The sequence below is a fragment of the Hyla sarda genome, chromosome 5, assembly GCF_029499605.1.
Source record: "Hyla sarda isolate aHylSar1 chromosome 5, aHylSar1.hap1, whole genome shotgun sequence".
In the NCBI taxonomy this organism is placed as follows: Eukaryota; Metazoa; Chordata; class Amphibia; order Anura; family Hylidae; genus Hyla; species Hyla sarda.
In genome coordinates, this window is record NC_079193.1 from 144,924,960 (window position 1) to 144,946,606 (window position 21,647).

The 21,647-nt window shown below is 42.4% G+C and overlaps 1 protein-coding gene across 7 annotated transcripts in view; it reads right to left on the reverse strand.

Annotated features, from left to right (window-relative positions):
* Positions 1 to 21,647, reverse strand: part of DPY19L1 (dpy-19 like C-mannosyltransferase 1) — a 176,472-nt gene that overhangs the window by 106,639 nt on the left and 48,186 nt on the right. For all 7 annotated transcript variants that reach the window (XM_056520449.1, XM_056520447.1, XM_056520442.1 and 4 more), the window contains 4 exons: positions 17,379 to 17,466; positions 14,475 to 14,612; positions 11,346 to 11,466; positions 8,957 to 9,050 (listed from right to left, as the gene is read on the reverse strand). In XM_056520449.1, coding sequence (XP_056376424.1) covers positions 8,957 to 9,050; positions 11,346 to 11,466; positions 14,475 to 14,612; positions 17,379 to 17,466 — 441 coding nt within the window. The remainder of the gene's footprint in view (positions 1 to 8,956; positions 9,051 to 11,345; positions 11,467 to 14,474; positions 14,613 to 17,378; positions 17,467 to 21,647) is intronic.

Consider the following 21,647-nt stretch of genomic DNA (forward strand, 5'->3'; position numbering starts at 1 on the left):
AGCCTACCCATCTTTACCAGGCGAATTGGCGTGATATAGGACTGATGAAACATATATAGCTGGATACGTTTATTATTGATAGCAGTGGAATCATAGAGGTGAGAGGAGAGGGCTTCCCTCCACTCCTCCTCAGATAGGTCCGGCAGAATATATTTCCACCACGTTTCTACTGGGATAGGGTCACCCTTTATCTTAGCACTCAGAAGATTGGTGTAGAGAGCAGAGATAAGGCCCCGTGGTCCCTGTGATTTAAAGACCCCAATGATAGGGAATTTAGAGAATTGCACTGTCAAGGTGGGGAATTGTGCGGTGAGCGCATGTCTGAGCTGGAGATACTTATAAAACGAATGTCTGGGAAGTCCATAATTGTCCAAGAAATACTGAAAGTCCCGAAAGCTGTCCCCGTTGTGGATATCTCCTATAGTGTATATCCCATGTGATTTCCAGAAAGGGGGATCAAGTAAGTCCGTCAGACGTGAGAGTGTTGGGTTCGACCAAAGCTGTCTGTCTAACATAACGTCAGTGTATGAGTGAAGTTTTTTGGAGGCCATCCAGACCTGGGAAGCCAGTCTGTGCAGGGGCAGCCAAGGGGCTCCCGCATTGGGCCTGCCCTCCAGGACTGGCCATAACCAAGATAAATGGAGATAATGAGCGATATGGTGCTCCTCATTAGGAAACGGGGATAGGGATACCCAATGCATTAGATAGCGTAACTGTCTGGCTAGAGAATATAAATGCATGTCAGGTAATGACATGCCCCCTTCAGATTTGGAGCGTTGCAGAACAGACAGTCTGAGCTTGGACCTATTCACTCCCCACACAAAGGAGGGAAACATAGCGTGTAGTTGTTTAAAGATGGAGACTGGCACCGGGGCAGATGCATGTTCAAGGACATACAGACACTTGGGGAAGACCACCATCTTGACATGTCCCGCCACAGATAGCGGCAAGGAGGCCCAGACCCGGAATTTATCTCAAACAAGAGAGAGCAGTGGTTGAACATTCTGCAAGTGGTCATCACCAGGCACCCGATTTACATGAATACCAAGATATTTAAAGTGGGAAACCACCCGTAACCCATGAAAGTACTCCTCCCAACCTCCAGGTTTCAGGGGCATAAATGTTGACTTGTCCCAGTTAATACGGAGGCCCGAAAACCGCCCAAACCTGTCAATGAGCACCATCCCACGGGGAGGGACACACTTGGCTGGGACATGAAAAGTATCATATCATCAGCGTACAGACCCACCCTATCCTCCCGAGAGCCAATGCTAATGCCCAATGCGTGCCCCTGGCTAAAGGGAAATACGAGGTGAGCACTCCATTCACCAATTATCTAGCTCTCGGGGAGCGGTACAGCAGAGAAACCCACCTAATAAAATTAGGGCCAAACCCAAACCTACGAAAGAACCTCCAGAAGAAAAGGCCATTCGACAGAGTCAAAAGCCTTTGCCGCATCCAGAGAGGCCATGGCCCAGTCCTCACTACGCGACCCACCTATGTCAGGACCTGAACCCTACGAATGTTGTCATAGGTGGAGCGACCGGGCATAAAACCCGACTGGTCAACGTGAATAATTTCTAGAATCACATGGTTGAGTCTAGTGGCCAGCATCTTCGTGAGAAGTTTATAATCTAGATTTAGGAGAGAGATAGGTCTGAAGGAGCTACAATCCAAGGGGTCCTTGTCCGGCTTTAATATTACCACTATGGAGGCATCATAGAAAGATTCAGGGAGACGATCATCACGAATTGCCGCCTGATACATGGCCAGCAGGTAGGGAGCCAGCTGCTCCTCATACCGCTGGTAAAACTCAAGTGGGAGGCCATCAGGGCCCGGCGACTTGCCTCTCGCTAGGGCACCCAAGGCATCGGATAATTCCTCCATAGTGAAGTCGGACTCCAGAGAAGTCACACTGTCAGGGGCAAGTCTTGGGAATGCTATAGTGTCCAGGTAGTCAGTCAGGGCAGTTGGGGGGTAGGTGGCCTGCAAGGTGTACAAGTCACCATAAAACTAAGCAAATCTAGCCGATATGTCGGCACTAGAGGTGAGAAAAGATCAGTCTGAGGCACGGATCTGGAGCACAGTCGGAGACAGCGAGTTTTGGTCAATGAGGTGGGCCAGTAATTTGCTAGAGTGATTGCCCAGCTCGAAGGCCACCTGTCTATTATAGAACAGCTTCCTAGCGGCTTCCTCTTGTAAGCAATGTAAATACAGTCGCCCAGCCTGTAACCAGTCATCCTGTCGGGAGTCTGTAGGGTCAGTTACATAGTCATTCTCCAGTTCAGAGCAGCGGGATGCCCGCTCGTTCTCCTCACGTATCGACTCCCTCTTAAGAAAGGAAATAGCGGACTCAAGACAGCCACTTAGGAAGGCCTTAGCAGTCTCCCAAACCAATATCCTATTCTCCATCTCACGGTGACATGAACATTTGTAGTTGTATTGGGATACCATCATGGGGACCCAAGAGGGCGAGCCAATATGTGTTAAACCTCCAGCCCTTAGGAGAGGAGGGGCCCTGCAATTCTACAGTCAGTAACATGGGCGAGTGATCAGATATTCCCCGGGTAACATAGGCCACATCCCTCACCGAGGATAGTGCCAGCAGGTTGCCTATCATGTAATCGATATGGGAGAAGAGTAGCCCAACGCCTGACCGGAGAATGTACGAGTATTGGGATAGAAGTGTCAATAAATATCCAGCCATCCAAACTCCTGAAGGAGTGCAGCAAAGGGGGTAGCAACGGAGTGTAAACCAGAAGGGCGAGCCGCGGATGCTAAGCCCGCCCTATCCAGCCCTGGATCCAAGACTGTGTTAAAATCTCCCATACACACCACCCTGGACCCGGGGAAGGTCGCAGCAAACACAGCTGCCTGGTGGAGAATCTCCAGGGAACCAGACGGGGGGGCGGACGGGAGTATATACCCAACACTACATACAGGACATTGTGGATTAGGGAGGAAATAAACACGTATCTGCCGTCAGGGTCTGCCTGAGTGTGGTGAACCTCCCATTTAAGAGACTTATGAACCATTATGGAAATGCCACGGGAGTGTGAAGTGTGACGGAGTGTTTCGTGTATTGGACCCAGGGGCGGGACAACCAATGAGTGGTGGCAGTGGTCAGGTGTGTCTCCTGCAGGCAAACAAGTAAAGGGTTGTACTTATGGATAGCAGCATAGACCAGGGAACGCTTACAAGGACACCCAAGGCCCCTCACGTTCCACGACATAAATTTCACGGTGGCCATGGTACCTGATAGAGCAGGGGAATAAAGAATGAGAAAAATTGAAGAACAGGACACACGAGAGAAAGAAAGGAACAAACGAAACAAGGAGGAGGGCAGCAAAAGAGGGACAGGAGGAGGCACAAGGCGGGCACACAGACAAACAAACCACAAAAGACACACACTAAAAACATAGCAAAACACATAGCAAAACAATATGAACACATTGGTGACCATAGAACCAAGGTGGCCGATGGTATCTTTAGGTACGGGGGGAGAGTCCGTGCTTACAAAACAATAAAACATAAATCAGTTATAAGACAAAAAAAATCCCTGGGGTGTGGATCACTAGGCTACAACATTAATGAAAAGTACAAAACAAGGGTTGCCAGTCCTAACCCCAAGCCCAGGTACATATACCCCCCCCCCCCCCCCAGGTAAAATAGATCCCAGGGAATAGAAGATGCAGTGGGGAGAAAGATAGGAAGACGAATAATAAGGGGGGGGGGGTGAATAAGTGGGTAAGAAACGGGGTACACAGAAAGGGAGGAGGGCTGAAGGACAGACCAAAGGAGTGGAAAAAAGAGCATGAGAAGAGGTGAGAGGGAAAAAAGAACCTGACGGCATGGAAGCAATTATAGGGGACAGCAACACTGATGGGCAGCCAGGTCCACCCCCGGTAAGGATGAGATAGACTTCAGTGGCCGTTTCAAAGTCCCGAGTACCCAATGTTCAAGGAACAGATGTCCACAGTGGAGACCAGGGCCCATCCATGGAAGTCCGTAGGGCGAAGCAGCCCCAGTAGCAGGGTGCATATGGGTCACGGGACAGTCCAGGGAGGGGTGGGAGAACACATGGAATGAGGAATGGTGCAATGGGGAGGTCAGGAGGGGAAGGAGTGTACAGGGTCCTCATGGCAGTCCAGAACAGAAAATCAAGGGGTAGGGGGGCAGGGGGAGAAGGAGGGGGGGGGACCAAACAAACAGCATCAGGATGGTGCTCATCAGGCCAGTCCAGGTGGCTGAGTTCCATGCCAGTCCAAGGTAGGTCGCAGTTCAAGGCATAGAAGGGGTCGGGTGTGGGCAAGCTCAACAGATGGGGGAAGGTCAGGAGACAACTGGGGTAGTACTCATGGGTGACGTCCAAGGGCCGAGGATGACCCAGGGGACCGCAGACACAAGGGCGATGATCCAGTAGACACCTCTCACCTACGGTTGCGGTGATGGGAGGCCCATTCGTCCGCTTCTTGAGGGGCGAGAAAGAATATTGCGCAGTCTCCGTCCACGATCCTAAGTCGGGCCGGATACACCCTAGAATAAGGCACCGCCATTTCCCGTAGCTTGGGTTCAACCGACTGGAAGGTCGCCCTCTTCTTCTGAAGTTCTGGGGAGAAATCCGGGAAGATGCAGACCGGAGAGCCGTTGTAAGTAATTTCAGGTAGGCGGCAAAGGAGTCGCAGTGCCAGGCCCTGGTCACTGAAATTTAGCATCCTGGCGAGAAGCGGACGCGGCGGCACATCGGCACACGGTGAGCCCGTTCCACCGCATATGCTGCAAAGAAGGGAGCCTTGGGTAGCAGCTCCCGTAGCCACCGCTCCACAAACTGTCCCGGGTTCTGGCCCTTCCGCACGCTCCGGAAGCCCCTCGATGCGGAGATTGTTCCTTCGCAGGCGATTCTCCAGGTTATCGGCTTTCTCCCTCCACTGCGAGGCCTCTCGTTCCAGGGAGGCAATGGAGGCTGGTATAGGCGCCACCGCGTCCTCCACTGTGGAGATTCGATCCTCCGCATGCCGGACCTGGTCTCTAGGGTTGTGCAAGTCCTGGCGGAGGAGGCCCAGATCCACCCTCACCTCTACCAGTTTGTTGGTAAGAGAAGTCTTGCAGACTGTTATGGCCATTAGGAGTTGGGTAGAGACCTCCTCCAGGGTCATCACAGGCGGTACAGGTCTGCCGGAATATCAGCAGCTGCAGGGCCAGGTCGTGGTTGTGGCAGCGAGGGGCCGGTGCCATCTTGAGAGTCCGGGCGCACAAACTGCTGCAGCTTCGCTACGGCCGCCGAGAAGTTCTTGTTCTGCGGCATAAGAGAGCCCAGTGATCCTGCTCGGTTCCGAAGCCTCTGGAGCAAGATTAAGGAGTCTAGGATGGTGGCAGGAGGTATGCAAGCACGAGCTCAAGACCGAGCTACAGCAGCATGCGTCTGCTCAGCTCAGCGTTCAGGCCACGCCCCCTTTTTGTCACATTTTATTCCAAAAAAAATAAAAAAATTACCTAAAAGTTTTATATATGCAAATATGGAACCAATAAAAAGAACATATGACGGCGCAAAAAATTAGCCCTCATACCGCCCTATATAAGAAAAAAGAAAAACGTAATAGGTGGTCAAAATAGGGCGATTTTAGATTACAGATTTTGTACAAAAAGTTTTAAGTATCTAGCCATGGGTATCATTTTAATTGTATTGACCCACAGAATAAAGAACACATGTAATTTTTACCGTAAAACGTACAGTGTGAAAACGAAACCCTCCAAGATGTGCAAAATGTTGGTTTTCATTTAAATTTCCTCCCTAAAAAAATTGATTTTTGGGTTCGCCGTACATTTTATGGTAAAATGAGAGGTTTCATTACAAAGTACAATTGGTCACGCAAAAAACAAGCCCTTATATGGGTCTGTAGATGGAAATATAAAAGAGTTAAGGAATTTAGAAGGCGAGGAAGAAAAAACCAAAACGCAAAAATAAAATTGGCCTGGTCCTTAAGGTTAAAATGGGCTTGGTCCTTAAGGGGTTAAAAAGGTGAGGGAAAATTTACCCGATTTGCTATACATTGGGATCCGCTGTTAAAGTCATTCACCAGGTTTATATTTTGTTTTGGTAAATCTATGAAAAAAGTATGTGAACTGACTCTACCATTGTATTCTATAGACCTCCAGTACTTCAATAAAACACCAAAGAGACAAATTGATTTGTTCACCCCAAACTCATGGAAATCTTTATAATGTGTATAAGAGAAAAGTCTAATTTCATTTGAGGACACTGAGATTTTCTCAGAATGGATATGTTGTCTTTTAAGGGGTACTCCAGTGGGGGAAAAAAAAGTTTTCAAATCAACTGATGCCAGAAAGTTAAAACAGATTTGTAATTTACTTCCATTTAAAAATCTTAACTCTTCCAGAACCAAAAATCAGCTGCTGTATACTATAGATATACTTCAGAGAAATTTGTGAAGTTCTTTCCAGTCTGACCACAGTGCTCTCTACTGACACCTCTGTCCGTGTCAGGAACTGTCCAGTGCAGGAGAGATTTGATATGGGGATTTGCTCCTGACATGTACAGAGGTGTCAGCAGTGATAATTGTGGTCAGACAGAAAAAATTCAAAAAGAAAATAACTTTCTGTGGAGCATTCAGCAGCTGATAACTAATGGAAGGATTAATATTTCTTAATAGAAGTAATTTATAAATATGTTTAACTTTCTGGCACCAGTTCATTTAAAAACTTTTGTTTTCCACTTGTTTCCACTGGGGTTTCCCTTTAACAGTGGTAGCTGCTAACACAAAGCTTTAACTTATGATCTCTTCAGCCAATCTGCAGAAATATAGGAAGTGTGAATAAAAATGATGTCAATATAAGCATGAAGTAAAGATTGCCTGTACATAACCTTTAGAGGTTATACTCCGTGGAAATACAACTCTGTTGCTTATGCCATACAATCAATATTATCGGATCCAGAGATTATTCACATCACGGTTGTAAAACTAATAAACCAAAAGGGAGATCTCAGTGGTTGATGTTAATAGGGCTGTGGCTGCTACTCTGCCTATGCGGTAAATAAAAGCCTTAAAAGGAGTTGTCCAGGATATGAAAAATCCAGTTGATTTTTTTTTTTAACCCCTTAAGGACATAGCCCATTTTGGCCTAGAGGACACAGCCAATTTGCATTCTTCTGTTTTCATTTTTTATTTCCTCTCCTAAGAGGCATAACTAATTTTTCATCTACAGACTCATAGGAGGGCTTGTTTTGTGCACGACCAATTGTACTTTGTAATGACACCTTTAATTTTACCACAATATGTACCACAAAACCAAACCATTTTTATTTGAGGGCGGACATTAATAAGAAAACTGCAATTCTGCAACTTTTTTTTTTTTTTTTTTGGGGGGGGGGGCGGGTTGTTGGTTGGGTGTAGGGGTAGGGTTCGTTTTTTTACACAGTGCACTCTTTGGTAAAAATGACACCAAAATGCAACTTCTTTTTTCTTTTTAAACAAAATTGGTATACATAAAATTGTCCTTGTCTGACCTCTATAAATTTTCATTTTTCCCTATACGATGATGTATAAGAGCTCATTTTTTGCACATTGATGTGTAGTTTTTATCGGCACCATTTTTGTTTTGATGGAACTTTTTTTCTGATACATGATGTGACTAAATATCAGTATTTTTTGGTGCTTGTTTTTTTTACCTTTACGTCATTTTTCTTTTATAAAATGGTAACATAGGGTGATTGTATTTTTATTAGGGGAGGGGCATTTATATAATGCTATAGACATTTTTTTTCATTTAAGGGGACTTTTATATGCAATCATTAGATCACATTTACTGTATAATGCTATGCCTACAGCATTGCATTACATAGTGAAATCTATGATCCACTGATATAGCCTGACTAAGCTAGGCTGCATCAGTGAGTCGGCATTCTGTGGCAGGTAAGGGGACCCTCCTCCGCCATTTTAGCTTATTGTACCCCCGCAATCACGTCATGGGGTACAATAAGGCCAACTAATCTACTGGCGGTATTTTTCCCTTTGGATGCTGTGATTGGCATTAATCACGGCAGCGACGGGATGGTAGCAGACACTCACTGCTCTGAAGCAAGTGCTGCTCCTGTGCTTGTTTTTAACTTTACTTAACGCTCCAGGGTGTACATTTATGCCCTTGTGCATAAGGTCCTGACAAAAGGGAATTCCAGGAAAAAACTTTGAGATTGATTGATTGATATATATATATATATATATATATATCAATCTCAATCAATCAATCAATATCAACTGGCTCCAGAAAGTTAAACAGATTTGTAAATTACTTCTATTATAAAATATTAATCTTTTTTGTAGTTATCAGTTGCTGAAGTTGAGTTATTTTCTGTCTTATACCAGTGCTCTCTGCTGACACCTCTGTCTGTCTCAGGAACTGTCCAGTGTATGAGCGAATTCCCATAGCAAACCTTTAATGCTTCGGACGGTTCCTGAGACAAGCAGAGGTTGTGAGAAAGAAAAGAACAACTCAACTTCAGGAACTAATAAGTACTGGAAGGATTAAGTTTTTTTTTAATTGAAGTAATTTACAAATCTGCTTAACTTTCTGGAGCCAGTTGATATATATATTAAAAAAAATTTTTTCTCCTGGAATACCCCTTTAAAGCGCCTGCTCAACTGGCTTTGAGGAAAGTGATGGCAGTTCCCTTCAGAAACCTTATCAACCTAACCGTCAGAGCTTAGTCTACATGCATTTTAGGGTAAGAGAAGATCATTAAATATACTAAAACCTGGGTTTAATCGTCTTTGTATATTAGGTGAATTTACCGACAATACTTAGGCCTTCACTCATTGGCTTATGCTGAATGTATATGGTCAGTCAATTAACTAAAGAACCCAGAATATGACAGGACAAGATGTTAGGTGAACTAGCTTTTGTGTGTTAACTACAGTAAAGGTTTGCAGAAAATGCTTACCTTAAATATGATCCATATATGAAGAATAAGGACATCATTACTCCATTCAAAATGAAGACTTGTGTGACATAGAAGTAGGCAGGATCTCCAAGGCCTGAAAAAAAAGCATGTAAAGCATCCCTGTCAATTGGAAAGATTAAAACCTGTCTGGTTATGTTAGATTAACCCATTCAACCAAAAGCAAAAGAAAATGAAGCTACATCTAATAATGCTGAATTTATCAAGTAGGAAAAGGGCTGTCACAACTCAAAAACCCATTCATAAAAGTAAGTTAAATCTGTGATCAGATGACCGATGCAGATCCAGCTGCTGAAAGCTCTTAGCGATAACAGCTAAAGGTGTTGTTAGTGGCACATACCAAAGTTTTTTAGTTTTCTATTTTTAGCAGTTTTCCATCCTCTAAGCTGATTTAATGGATTTAAGTACAAATCTGCTTAAAAAAAAAAAAAATGTAGATTGGGGTAATCTTATCTCGACATTTATGACATATCCACAAGATACACAAAATGCTTAAAATATCCCACTCAGGATAGGTGCAGGTCCCAGATGCCAACATGTATCAGCTATATATAGAATATCCTGTTGAGAGTTGAAGAGGGATTAGCCATTTAACTGCAGATTGCACATGGTTTTTTGCAACACAATTGCCATAGGTTTCATCCTTTGCATTAAATGCTGAACTTAAATGCCTCCAATGCTATTCAAAGCTGTTAGCGCTGCCTGTTCTCCAAGCAGTCCTATAAAAACAACCTCCTCAGCCAATTACTGGCATAGGCAGCTCACTCCTACAGCCAGTGATTGCCAAGTGGGCATTTCCTATGTATTTGGATGCAGAACAGGAAGTACAGATAGTGGGGACCAGCAATATTGGGGCACTGGCAGTAGGTAAGTTTTTTCCCCTGACACCCTAAGCAGTTTTATAAAAATAATCCCTTTACAAGGAATCTACAAAGAAGATCAGCATTAACCTCTAAAGGCAGCATTAGACTGGGCAACCAGAGGATTCTCTGATGGGCTCTGACATCTGTGTCTGAACAGGTACAGGGCAAAAGGCACGTTTCTGAATTTTTATGTAAATTTGTGTAAAATCGTGTCACCACCCCCCCCACCCCCGCAAAAAAGCAGATACAAAAAACAAAACAATAACATTGATTTTGTGTAAATCAGCAAATTGTTGTTACGTGCAAACCGCCCCCTAGCTGTACGGGCTGCACAAAGCCCATAGGCCAGAACAGAAACAATTACAGTGGACCTACACAGACATGACTTATTATGTCATTGCAAGTCTTTGCAGCTGCATTGTACACAGAGTACAGAAGAGGAGCACGGAAGCAGTATGAGCGAGCGGTATATATGAGAGAGGGAAGGGTGCCAATGGGAGCAGAATATATGAGAGGAGGGGGCCATTGAAGTAGTGTGTATGAGGGTTGGGGGCATGGGAGCAGCATATATGAGAGAGGGGAGCCGAGGATATGAGAGAGGGAATGGTGCCCATGGGAGCAGAATGTATGAGGGGTGGGGGCATGGGAGCAGTATATAAGAGAGGGGAGCAGTATATATATGAGAGAGGGGAGCAGTATATATGAGAGAAGGGAGCAGTATATATGAGAGACGGGAGCCGAGCATATGAGAAAGGGCATGGTGCCCATGGGAGCAGAATGTACGAGGGGTGGGGGCATGGGAGCAGTATATATGAGAGAGGGGAGCCGAGTATATGAGAGAGGGAATGGTGCCCATGGGAGCAGAACGTATGAGGGGTGGGGGCATGGGAGCAGTATATATGAGAGAGGGGAGCAGTATATATGAGAGAGGGGAGCAGTATATATGAGAGAGGGGAGCAGTATATATGAGAGAGGGGAGCAGTATATATGAGAGACGGGAGCCGAGTATATGAGAGAGGGAATGGTGCCCATGGGAGCAGAATGTATGAGGGTGGGGGCATGGGAGCAGTATATATGAGAGAGGGGAGCAGTATATATGAGAGAGGGAATGGTGCCCATGGGTGCAGAATATATGAGAGGAGGGGGCCATTAAAGTAGTATGTATGAGGGGTGGGGGCGGGGGAGCAGAATATATGAGAGATGGAATATATATGAGGAAATGTAAACGTGTTTTCGGGATTGATTTATTTCACATAGTTAAAACTATTCACTACTGTGAATCACTGTGTATGAGCATGAAAGTATGTCTTTAAAGGAAGTGTTAAGGTATGCCAGCAGAGACTTTCAGAAGCTATTGCAAATTTATACTGCAGGGTTTAGGATGAAATATATAAAATCAATCTACTCAGCAGCTCCTTATCTATCACCTCTTTGGCATTTCTGCTTTAAACATAGTCATTTTCTAACAATACATTTTCTCCTAGTGGATAATATCCTGTCTAACTTACCTTCACAGCTTTCTACAGGACGGAGATTACTGCCCCGATTAACTGTCCAACATAACTTGGTCTCGATGCCAACTGCACTCATTGTAGCCGTATAAATGCGGAACAAACTGGCTAGGATCACCTGCGTGGAGAATGAGATTAGCAGCCATGCGGATAAAGCCTTTATAACAAGGTCCATACATGTTTGCCAAAAAGTGTTATTTTTCTATCCTTTGCCAATTTTTTTTACAGCCAATGAGGTTTTGCAACCAAAACAACTGCAGCAGAATATAGCACAAAAATGAGCATCTGAGCATGAGAACAAACAATATTCCATTCCAACAGAACACAATTTAACCTTTGAGGTGACATATACTAAAACAGCCATTGAAAAGAATTCTTATGAAAAATCAAAAGATTTCTTATTTTACAATTTTTTCATAGACTATAAAAAACATTTTGTCTTTTTGTTGTAAGTTTAGGGGATAAATAGGCATACACGAATAAAAATAAATAAATATAGTTGGTTTAAAGGGAAACTATCAGTGAATTAGACTGTCCTAACCAGCTGATTGGATAGGGTATAAGATGTCTAGGGGCGGAGTACCCCTTTAAAAATGACCTAGTCTATACAATAAAATGGCTATGGACACATGTTCATAAAAATCGATAGCAATATATTGGATAGGTTGCATAAACTTGAGGTAGAGATCATAGAAAAGAAAGCTATGAAGTTTGCACATGACAGGGCTAATCACAATACAGGTGATCCCTGGTCATGGAAATTATACAAACATGAACTAGTTTTTCATACTAAAGAAGGTGGGAGTGCAAACACTGACACGAATTTGAAAAATTCATTAAGAGCTACCAAGAGAATGTTTACCATCTAATAATACTGGTAGAAACCAATCAAGAGAATATTTCCTACAGCCAGTACAAGACCATCAGTTGTAATTGTACAGATAAAGATAACTTAAAATAACAGTCTAAGGCTGGGTTCACACCACGTTTCGTTAAATACGGTTCCCGTATACAGCTGGGAGGAGGGGGCGGGGCTTAATCGGGGCGCCCGCACTCAGCCGTATTCGGGAACCGTATTTAATGCATGTCTATGAGCTGACCGCAGTGAACCGCAGCCTCCGGTCGGCTTTGTTTTCGGCCGTATGCGGTTTCCCGACCGTAGGCAAAAACTTGGTCGACCGCGTTTTTGCCTACTGTCGGGAAACCGCATACGTCCGAAAACGAAGCCGACCGGAGGCTGCGGTTCACTCCGGTCGGCTCATAGACATGCATTAAATACGGTTCCCGAATACGGCTGAGTGCGGGCGCCGTGATTAAGCCCCGCCCCCCTCCTCCCAGCCGTATACCGGAACCGTAGTTAACAAAACGTGGTGTGAACCCAGCCTAAGATCCTCAAGCACAGGTTGATCACAAAACACTACCCTCCTAAAATACTGAATGAGGCCTATAATGGAATGAAACATCCAAATGTCTTAATAAGTGTTCTAATATAAGTGAAGGAGAGGTGAATGTGACTTCATTACTACTTTTAATCAATCCCGCTCTATTAAGCACATTATATCAAATAATATAGCTCCGAAGAGCCTATTAGCCAAGTAGATTTGAAGGTTGCGACTTTCAAGGAGGGAATTTTTAAATGCCACAAAGCTAGTTATCTTTGTTGTAAAGATATTACACATGGAATCTCACAGTTCACTTCCCCCACCACGGGTGAAAAGTTTGAGATAAAACATTAGCACAAATTCAATAAAGGTGTTTCCGTGGATTGGAGAAGCGCTTCTATTGACGTTTTATTTTCTGCCTGTGACTTGTTCACTACTTTGATATCTAATGTGATCTTGTAGACACAATTTAAAGATCCAAGATGTGTATCCATTTATTCTGGGTTACTTAGATTGGTTACTATGGGAAAGGCTTATCAAACCTTGCGCAGAGGAACAGTGGAGAAGTTGACCATAGAGGGTTCTACGGTCAACTACGAAAAATCTAAGTGTAATTTTTTACATTAGTAAATCAGAGCCATAGTCTATAAAAACCAGGACAGTCCATAGAAGATGGTAGATTTGAGGAAGAGGGAGCAATTTACCTCAATAGACGGGACCAGTATTCTCATCAATGCTGTTGAAATAATACAAACGCTGAACAAATCCGACCTTCCTAGGCTTATTATTGTTTTTCACTCTGAATTATATGACTGATGTCATGTCATGCTTTTTATCTGCACTATGTATATAACAAATGTGCAATGTTTTACAGGAGCAACGCCTGCTATTCTTACTAATGCAAAATGACTTTTTCTACAAGCTACAATGCATTGTAATATTATATTTGTAAGATATAATATTTTTCAACTATTCTTTAACAAAAGGAGTTAATAAAAAAAACTAACAAAATGCTGTTGAACCAGCTTTACAATATACAAGAAAATTATCTGAAGCTGATTTCCTTATGGATTTTGCTGTGATTTTCTACTGGATATACAGTAGATGCAGAATTTACTTTTTGCATGGCAATGAAAAAAATCTGTGGTAACAATGTGCAGCATTTCTGCAACAGTATAAAACCCATAGCATGCTTAGAATCAGATGCAATTATTTAAATAGTTCAGTGCTACACAACTTAAACTTAACAGATACACAACAGCAGAGGTTCAGCAATCTGACTTAAAGGGGTACTCCGCCCCTAGACATCTTATCCTCTATCCAAAGAATAGGGGATAAGAGGTCTGATCGCCGGGATACCGGCACTGGGAACCCCCCGCGATCTCTTCTACAGCACCCCCGTCATCTGGTGCACGGAACGAACTGCACTCCGTGCCTGATGACTGGCAATGCTGGGGCCGGAGGCTTGTGATGTCATGGGCCTGCCCACCTCGTGAAGTCACACCCCGCCCCCTCAATGTAAGTCTATGAGGGGATGTGTGACGGTCGCCACGCCCGCTCCCATAGACTTGCAATGTGGAAATAGACATTTTTAACAGGTAGGGAAAAAAAAGAATATCAATGTTTTTCTGGGCAGGATTTACTAGATATTGGTTTATGGCCTATATGACATATAATAATTCAAATGCCCTAATTAACACATTTTTGTGGACCCTGTTTGCAAGCACCTCCTATGTCCTCTTACCTCCGGGTATAGATTAAATCTTTTTAATGTATTTATTACACTAGGATATTCTGTAACATTGTCATTCATGACCAACTGCAACCCAGAAAAATATGATGGTGCTTCAATGATGGATTTGAAGTAAGAATAATACAGGCCCTGTAATAAAAAACAAACCTCAGTTAACATATTTTTCAGTTTCATACACAAGAATCAAAGCTTCATACATTCAACACAAAGCTTGTAACACATTCAAAGCAGAAGTGAAACCGGTACCACTACTCAAATCTGTAATCTGGCCTGGATTCACACAGGCTTCTTGCCGTTAGCGCAGGTGTACCTGTACCTATTTCAGCATGGGGGTGCTCACATCCAATATAGATAGCTCCAACAACATGCATGAGAAGATGAAGAATGATGAAGCACTCACCCATGTAGTACTGTTAAATCTTCAAGCTTTCTTCCATATTGAAGTAAAGGAAGGACAGGTAGCATGGTGGAACAGGTGAGGCGAAGCAGACGAAGGGCCGCAGAGTGTGAAACATGTAGCCGCCCACCTGAGCCTCCCCCACCTCACCTGTTCCACTACGCTCCCTGTGCTCCAGTGCCTGTCATTCCTTTACTTCAATCTATCCATATATATATATATATATATATATATATATATATATATATATATATATATATATATATAGTCTATGGGAAATATGTTACTACATAACTTCCAAACGGCTGGAGCCATTTCGATAATACTTGGTCACATGTTACTTATATGTCCACAAAAAATACAGTATAGTTAATTAAACTCTTAATTACTCCCATTTGTGACGGTCGGGGTTTTTGTTTAAAATCCCATGCAAATCTACGGGAAATTTATGTTCCCACATAACTTCCGTACGGCTGGAGATATTTCAATATCACCTGGTACACATATTACTCATATGTCAAATAAAAGGATATGATAGTTAAATTAACCCTTACCTACACCCTTATATAAAGGATGGGTTTTTGTTTCAAGTCCCACGTAAGTATATGGGACAGTACCTTACTCCACAAGCTCCGCTCTGCATCTCCTGGCGAATGTGTCAGTCCGGCTTGCAAGCCATACCCCATCTCACAAAGACACACCCACTCTAAGCCCCACCTCTTTTATTCTCTACCCTTTTTGTGCATCGGTCGGGCTTGCAAATCACGCCAAGTCCCACAAAGCCATGTCCCTTCTATTTTCAGTTTACAATATCTTCATCACAAATCAGTGTGACATGAGGACGGGACATGAAGTCAAAAGCTTCCTCCTTTGTTGATTTTCCTCTCCAACAAGGATTAGTAAGGAAAAACCGGGCAACACCGGGTACTCAGCTAGTATGGAATAAAGCTTGAAGATTTCACAGCATTACATGGGTGCATAAGTGCTTCATCATTCTTCGTCTTCTAATACATACAAAAGCTCACATAGCCTATTGGGGGTTAGCTTCCCCATGGCAAACATACCTATTTTATGCAATCTTTTGTCTTTATTTTCTAAAAAATTATATTAATGCAGTGTCCTACATGTTGGTTTGATTGACACACAGGGTTTGCCTGCCTACGGCAGCCCTATATTTTGTCTGCGCATGGGCCATCACTGTCACTAGCGGTAGGGTGTAAGCCACTTACTAATCACTGGAAAATAGTCTAAATAATGTACTCATTGTATTGTACAGGTTGCTATGGTTACAGTGCTACCAAATAGGCCTATGTTGCTATATGTTGTGTGATGTTTTAATAAAGTGTATAATAAAATTGTGTTTTGATTTATTTGATTTGTTTTAATTGTTTTTGCAATAATAAATAAATAACTTTTTTTTCCTAATCTTTTTCTACCTATAATGAACTGGGATATAGAAAAATTATATATAGATTTATATATCGGTAAATTATGTAAGGGAACAATACTACTGAGGTTTTTAAAAATATGAAGTCTTCTCCTAGACAACACTGCAGACCGTAGCCTGCCTATTAGGCTGGGTTCACACTGCGGAATCTCTGGGCAGAATTTCTGCCAGAGATTAAGCCGGCAGCACTAGGACAAAGTGGACTACATTGCCATCCCCATAGATGGCAATGCATTTTTGAGCAGATCTCCCAAAAGATCCACCCAGAAATGCATTGCAGTCTATGGGGGCAGCAATGCAGTCTGCTGGGTCCTATTGCCACCGGCTCGATCTCCGGCAGAAATTCTGCCCAGAAATTCTGCACTGTGAACCCATCCTTAGGGTTTCTGCTTCCCATACACAGGTCCCGACAACCAGCAAGACCTAGTAAGAAGAGGTAGAATAAATTGTTCAATGCATAGAAATATCCTCCACCAGCACTTCCATGATAGGTTTAAAACAATTTTATATTATATATATATATATATATATATATATATATATATATATATATATATATATATATATGTATATATTCTGCGTCAAAAAGCCATGTACAGTAAAATCCACTTGAAAAATGCATCCCACTGCTGTCAATGGAAAGTCGGCAACAATGGTCCTACATGATTTTTTGACGCAGGTTTATCCAACTTGGGTTTTATTTTATATATATATATATTTTTTTTTTTTTTTTTTTTTAAGAACTGACATGTTAATTCTTCACTCAGATTCTTCCCTTTGAAAAATGGTACATTGATTTTGCCCCACAAGTCACTGCAAAATCTGCCATTATTTGTGCATGGTTTAGACATGGAGTTTCTGTGAAATTCTGTGTTTAAATACAACATATACCCCCAGAGTGCTGCGAGAACACATCTCCCAATGTCTTATATAAGAGAAAGTCTGACCCTGCTTGGAGTTGACAATGGACCAGATCAGTAAATTACAGTTTACTCAAAACAACGTACAAAGAATTCTTATTACAAACTTCTTCTAGATGCTGAAAACAAACCATTTCAGTGCGGAAGGCCATCTCTCGCTCCAAAGTAGAAAGGTGTGAAAAGTGACGGTCAGATTCAAAAAGGGTTGATATATAACTCCTTGAAAAAAAGAAAAACATGCACTTTAACAAACCTTAAATAATAGGCATAGCATTTTAAATTTCATCTAGCAATGACAAAGCTAAATGTCAACTATGGCAAATCTGGAACATGTTGTTTGAGCTTTGATTTTTTCATGGTAGAAAAAAAACAAAATCAGTGATTCTAAACAAAAGTATATTGTATGTTCTTTGCAGGGTTCATTCATGCCACATTTTCAATGTCCGGCTGCTGAATCCAGCTGTTTTCAGTCTGGGCCAAAAGCCGGATGCAGTCGTAGTCATTAGTCACATTCAGCTCATTGAATTGTATGGGGTACAGCACAGGTACGGAATTCTCCCACTGGATCCGGCTGCCGGAGACGTAAAACATGGTATGAATGCATCCTTATGCAAAGCCCTCAGAGAAAAAATATAAATAAATAAAAAATTCCTTCATGGTTCAGGGTTTCAAGCTACAAACTGATAATTTTCAGAGAGAATACATAATCAGAAGAAAAGACTGCACTGAAGAAATGTATATAAAATAACATACAACCTAATTTGTGTTCCAATTGACATATCTTTTATAATCTACAAGCAATATAGTATATTGAGCCCTGTGCTTCTAGTTACACTACACTGCAGCCCTTATCATGTACATGGGCTGCCTTGCACAGGTTTAGTCTAAATAAAAGTGATGTTCACACAAGGGCTGCAACACTTAAATCAATATTAATCGATAAAAATCAATAATGGAAAGTGCCCTAGCAACAGTATACTTACTATTGTTACTACTTTTCCTGCCTTCTAGCTCCTTAGTCTGCCTGTAAATGCCCCCATCCATCCCCCCTTACCCTCTGATACCTCTGGGAGCCTTTTTGATGATGCTGCTAGCCTGCAACATCTGCGGCCTACTTCCAGCTCCGAGACCATGGCCTGGAGTGCAGTTCTGAAGCCAGCACTGCCTCCTTGTCCTTGGCACCTCCAGTCACAAGCCTATGGTCCTAACATCGTGGGAGCCCCCCTGTCCAACCAGAAGCTCTGTTCTCCATCCTGCATTGCAGATTTTCCATGACCACTGCTGCACTCAAAAGTTCTCCTTACTGTGCTTTTGAAATAAAGAGCAAGAAAGGGCTCAGGACTCCATTCTAGTAGTCAGACATTTATCACCTATCCTGTGGGGAATTTCTTATCACTACAAATTTCAAGTATCAAGTAGCATGTTGACTATTACTGAGCAGCTACATTCACCTACAAATCAAAACAACATCTCAATGGGATTAGGACTGAACACAACTTTTTAGCCATTACTGTGTGGTTTTGTTTGGGATAACACATTTAGCTTCTTCAGCTTTTTAGGCATCTCCCATAGACAACAGCAACCTTACAGCTGTCCTGCATTAAGCCTGCAGATGATGGCCGCCAGCTGCTTTACCAGGCAGAAAAAATAGGTCAGGTATCCTTTGTTCTTCTAATGAAGAGGGTCCGAGAGGTAGCACACCCAATCTTTCAGACAGATTGTCCAATAAGTATGCCATGAATGTTTGAGATAGTAAGACATTTGAGGGGTTTTAACATAAAGATAAATACTGTAGGTCTAGATTGATGCATTATGTGAAAGAGTACCTGTCTGTCATCAAACCCTATTTTCTAAACTAACTCATTACATTCCCTAACTACTCTTAACAACCCTCCTGCCCTTAACCCCTTAAGGACCGAGCCATTTTATACCTTAAGGACCGGAGCGTTTTTTGCAATTCTGACCACTGTCACTTTAAACATTAATAACTCTGGGATGGTTTTAGTTATCATTCTGATTCCGAGATTGTTTTTTCGTGACATATTCTACTTTAACTTAGTGGTAAAATTTTATGGTAACTTGCATCCTTTCTTGGTGAAAAATCCCAAAATTTGATGAAAAAAATGAAAATTTTGCATTTTTCTAACTTTGAAGCTCTCTGCTTGTAAGGAAAATGGATATTCAAAATATATTTTTTTTGGGTTCACATATACAATATGTCTACTTTATGTTTGCATCATAAAATTTATGAGTTTTTACTTTTGGAAGACACCATAGGGCTTCAAAGTTCAGCAGCAATTTTGAAATTTTTCACAAAATTTTCAAACTCACTATTTTTCAGGGACCAGTTCAGTTTTGAAGTGGATTTGAAGGGTCTTCATATTAGAAATACCCCATAAATGACCCCATTATAAAAACTACACCCCCTAAAGTATTCAAAAAAACATTCAGTAAGTGTATTAACCCTTTAGGTGTTTCACAGGAATAGTAGCAAAGTGAAGGAGAAAATTCAAAATCTTCATTTTTTACACTCGCATGTTCTTGTAGACCCAATTTTTGAATTTTTGCAAGGGATAAAAAGGAGAAAATTTTTACTTGTATTTGAAACCCAATTTCTCTCGAGTAAGCACATACCTCATATGTCTATGTTAATTGTTCGGCGGGCGCAGTAGAGGGCTCAGAAGGGAAGGAGCGACAAATGGTTTTTGGGGGGCATGCCGCATTTAGGAAGCCCCTATGGTGCCAGGACAGCAAAAAAAAAAACACATGGCATACCATTTTGGAAACTAGACCCCTCAGGGAACGTAACAAGGGGTAAAGAGAACCTTAATACCCTACAGGTGATTCACGACTTTTGCATATGTAAAAAAAATATATATTTTTTTTACCTAAAATGCTTGGTTTCCCAAAAATTTTACATTTTTAAAAAGGGTAATAGCAGAAAATACCCCCCAAAATTTGAAGCCCAATTTCTCCCGATACAGAAAACACCTTGCATGGGGGTGAAAAGTTCTCTGCTGGCGCACTACAGGTCTCAGAAGAGAAGGAGTCACATTTGGCTTTTTGAAAGCAAATTTTGCTCTGGGGGCATGCCGCATTTAGGAAGCCCCTATGGTGCCAGAACAGCAAAAAAAAACCACATGGCATACCATTTTGGAAACTAGACCCCTCGGGGAACGTAACAAGGGGTAACGTGAACCTTAATGCCCTACAGGTGTTTCACAACTTTTGCATATGTAAAAAAAAAAAATTTTTTACCTAAAATGCTTGTTTTCCCAAAATGTTTACATTTTTAAAAAGGGTAATAGCGGAAAATACCCCCCAAAATTTGAAGCCCAATTTCTCCCGATTCAGAAAACACCCCATATGGGGGTGAAAAGTGCTCTGCTGGCGCACTACAGGTCTCAGAAGAGAAGGAGTAACATTTGGCTTTTTGAAAGCAAATTTTGCTCTGGGGACATGCCGCATTTAGGAAGCCCCTATGGTGCCAGGACAGCAAAAAAAAAACACATGGCGTACCATTTTGGAAACTAGACCCCTCGGGGAACTTAACAAGGGGTAATGTGAACCTTAATACCCTACAGGTGTTTCACGACTTTTGCATATGTAAAAAAAATATTTTTTTTTTTACCTAAAATGCTTGTTTTCCCAAAAATTTTACATTTTTTAAAAGGGTAATAGCAGAAAATACCCCCCAAAATTTGAAGCCCAATTTCTCCCGAGTACGGCGATACCCCATATGTGGCCCTAAACTGTTGCCTTGAAATACGACAGGGCTCCAAAGTGAGAGCGCCATGCGCATTTGAGGCCTAAATTAGGGACTTGCATAGGGGTGGACATAGGGGTATTCTACGCCAGTGATTCCCAAACAGGGTGCCTCCAGCTGTTGTAAAACTCCCAGCATGCCTGGACAGTCAACGGCTATCTGGCAATACTGGGAGTAGTTGTTTTGCAACAGCTGGAGGCTCCGTTTTGGAAACAGTGGCGTACCAGACGTTTTTCATTTTTATTGGGGAGGGGGGTTGTATAGGGGTATGTGTATATGTAGTGTTTTTTACTTTTTATTTTATTTTGTGTTAGTGTAGTGTAGTGTTTTTAGGGTACAGTCACACGGGCGGGGGTTCACAGTAGTTTCTCGCTGGCAGTTTGAGCTACGGCAGAAAATTTGACGCAGCTCAAACTTGCAGCCGGATACTTACTGTAATCCTCCGTCCATGTGAGTGTACCCTGTACGTTCACATTGGGGGTGGGGGGGGGGGGGGGAACATCCAGCTGTTGCAAAACTACAACTCCCAGCATGTACGGTCTATCAGTGCATGCTGGGAGTTGTAGTTTTGCAACCGCTGGAGGCTCCATTTTGGAAACAGTGGCGTACCAGACGTTTTTCATTTTTATTGGGG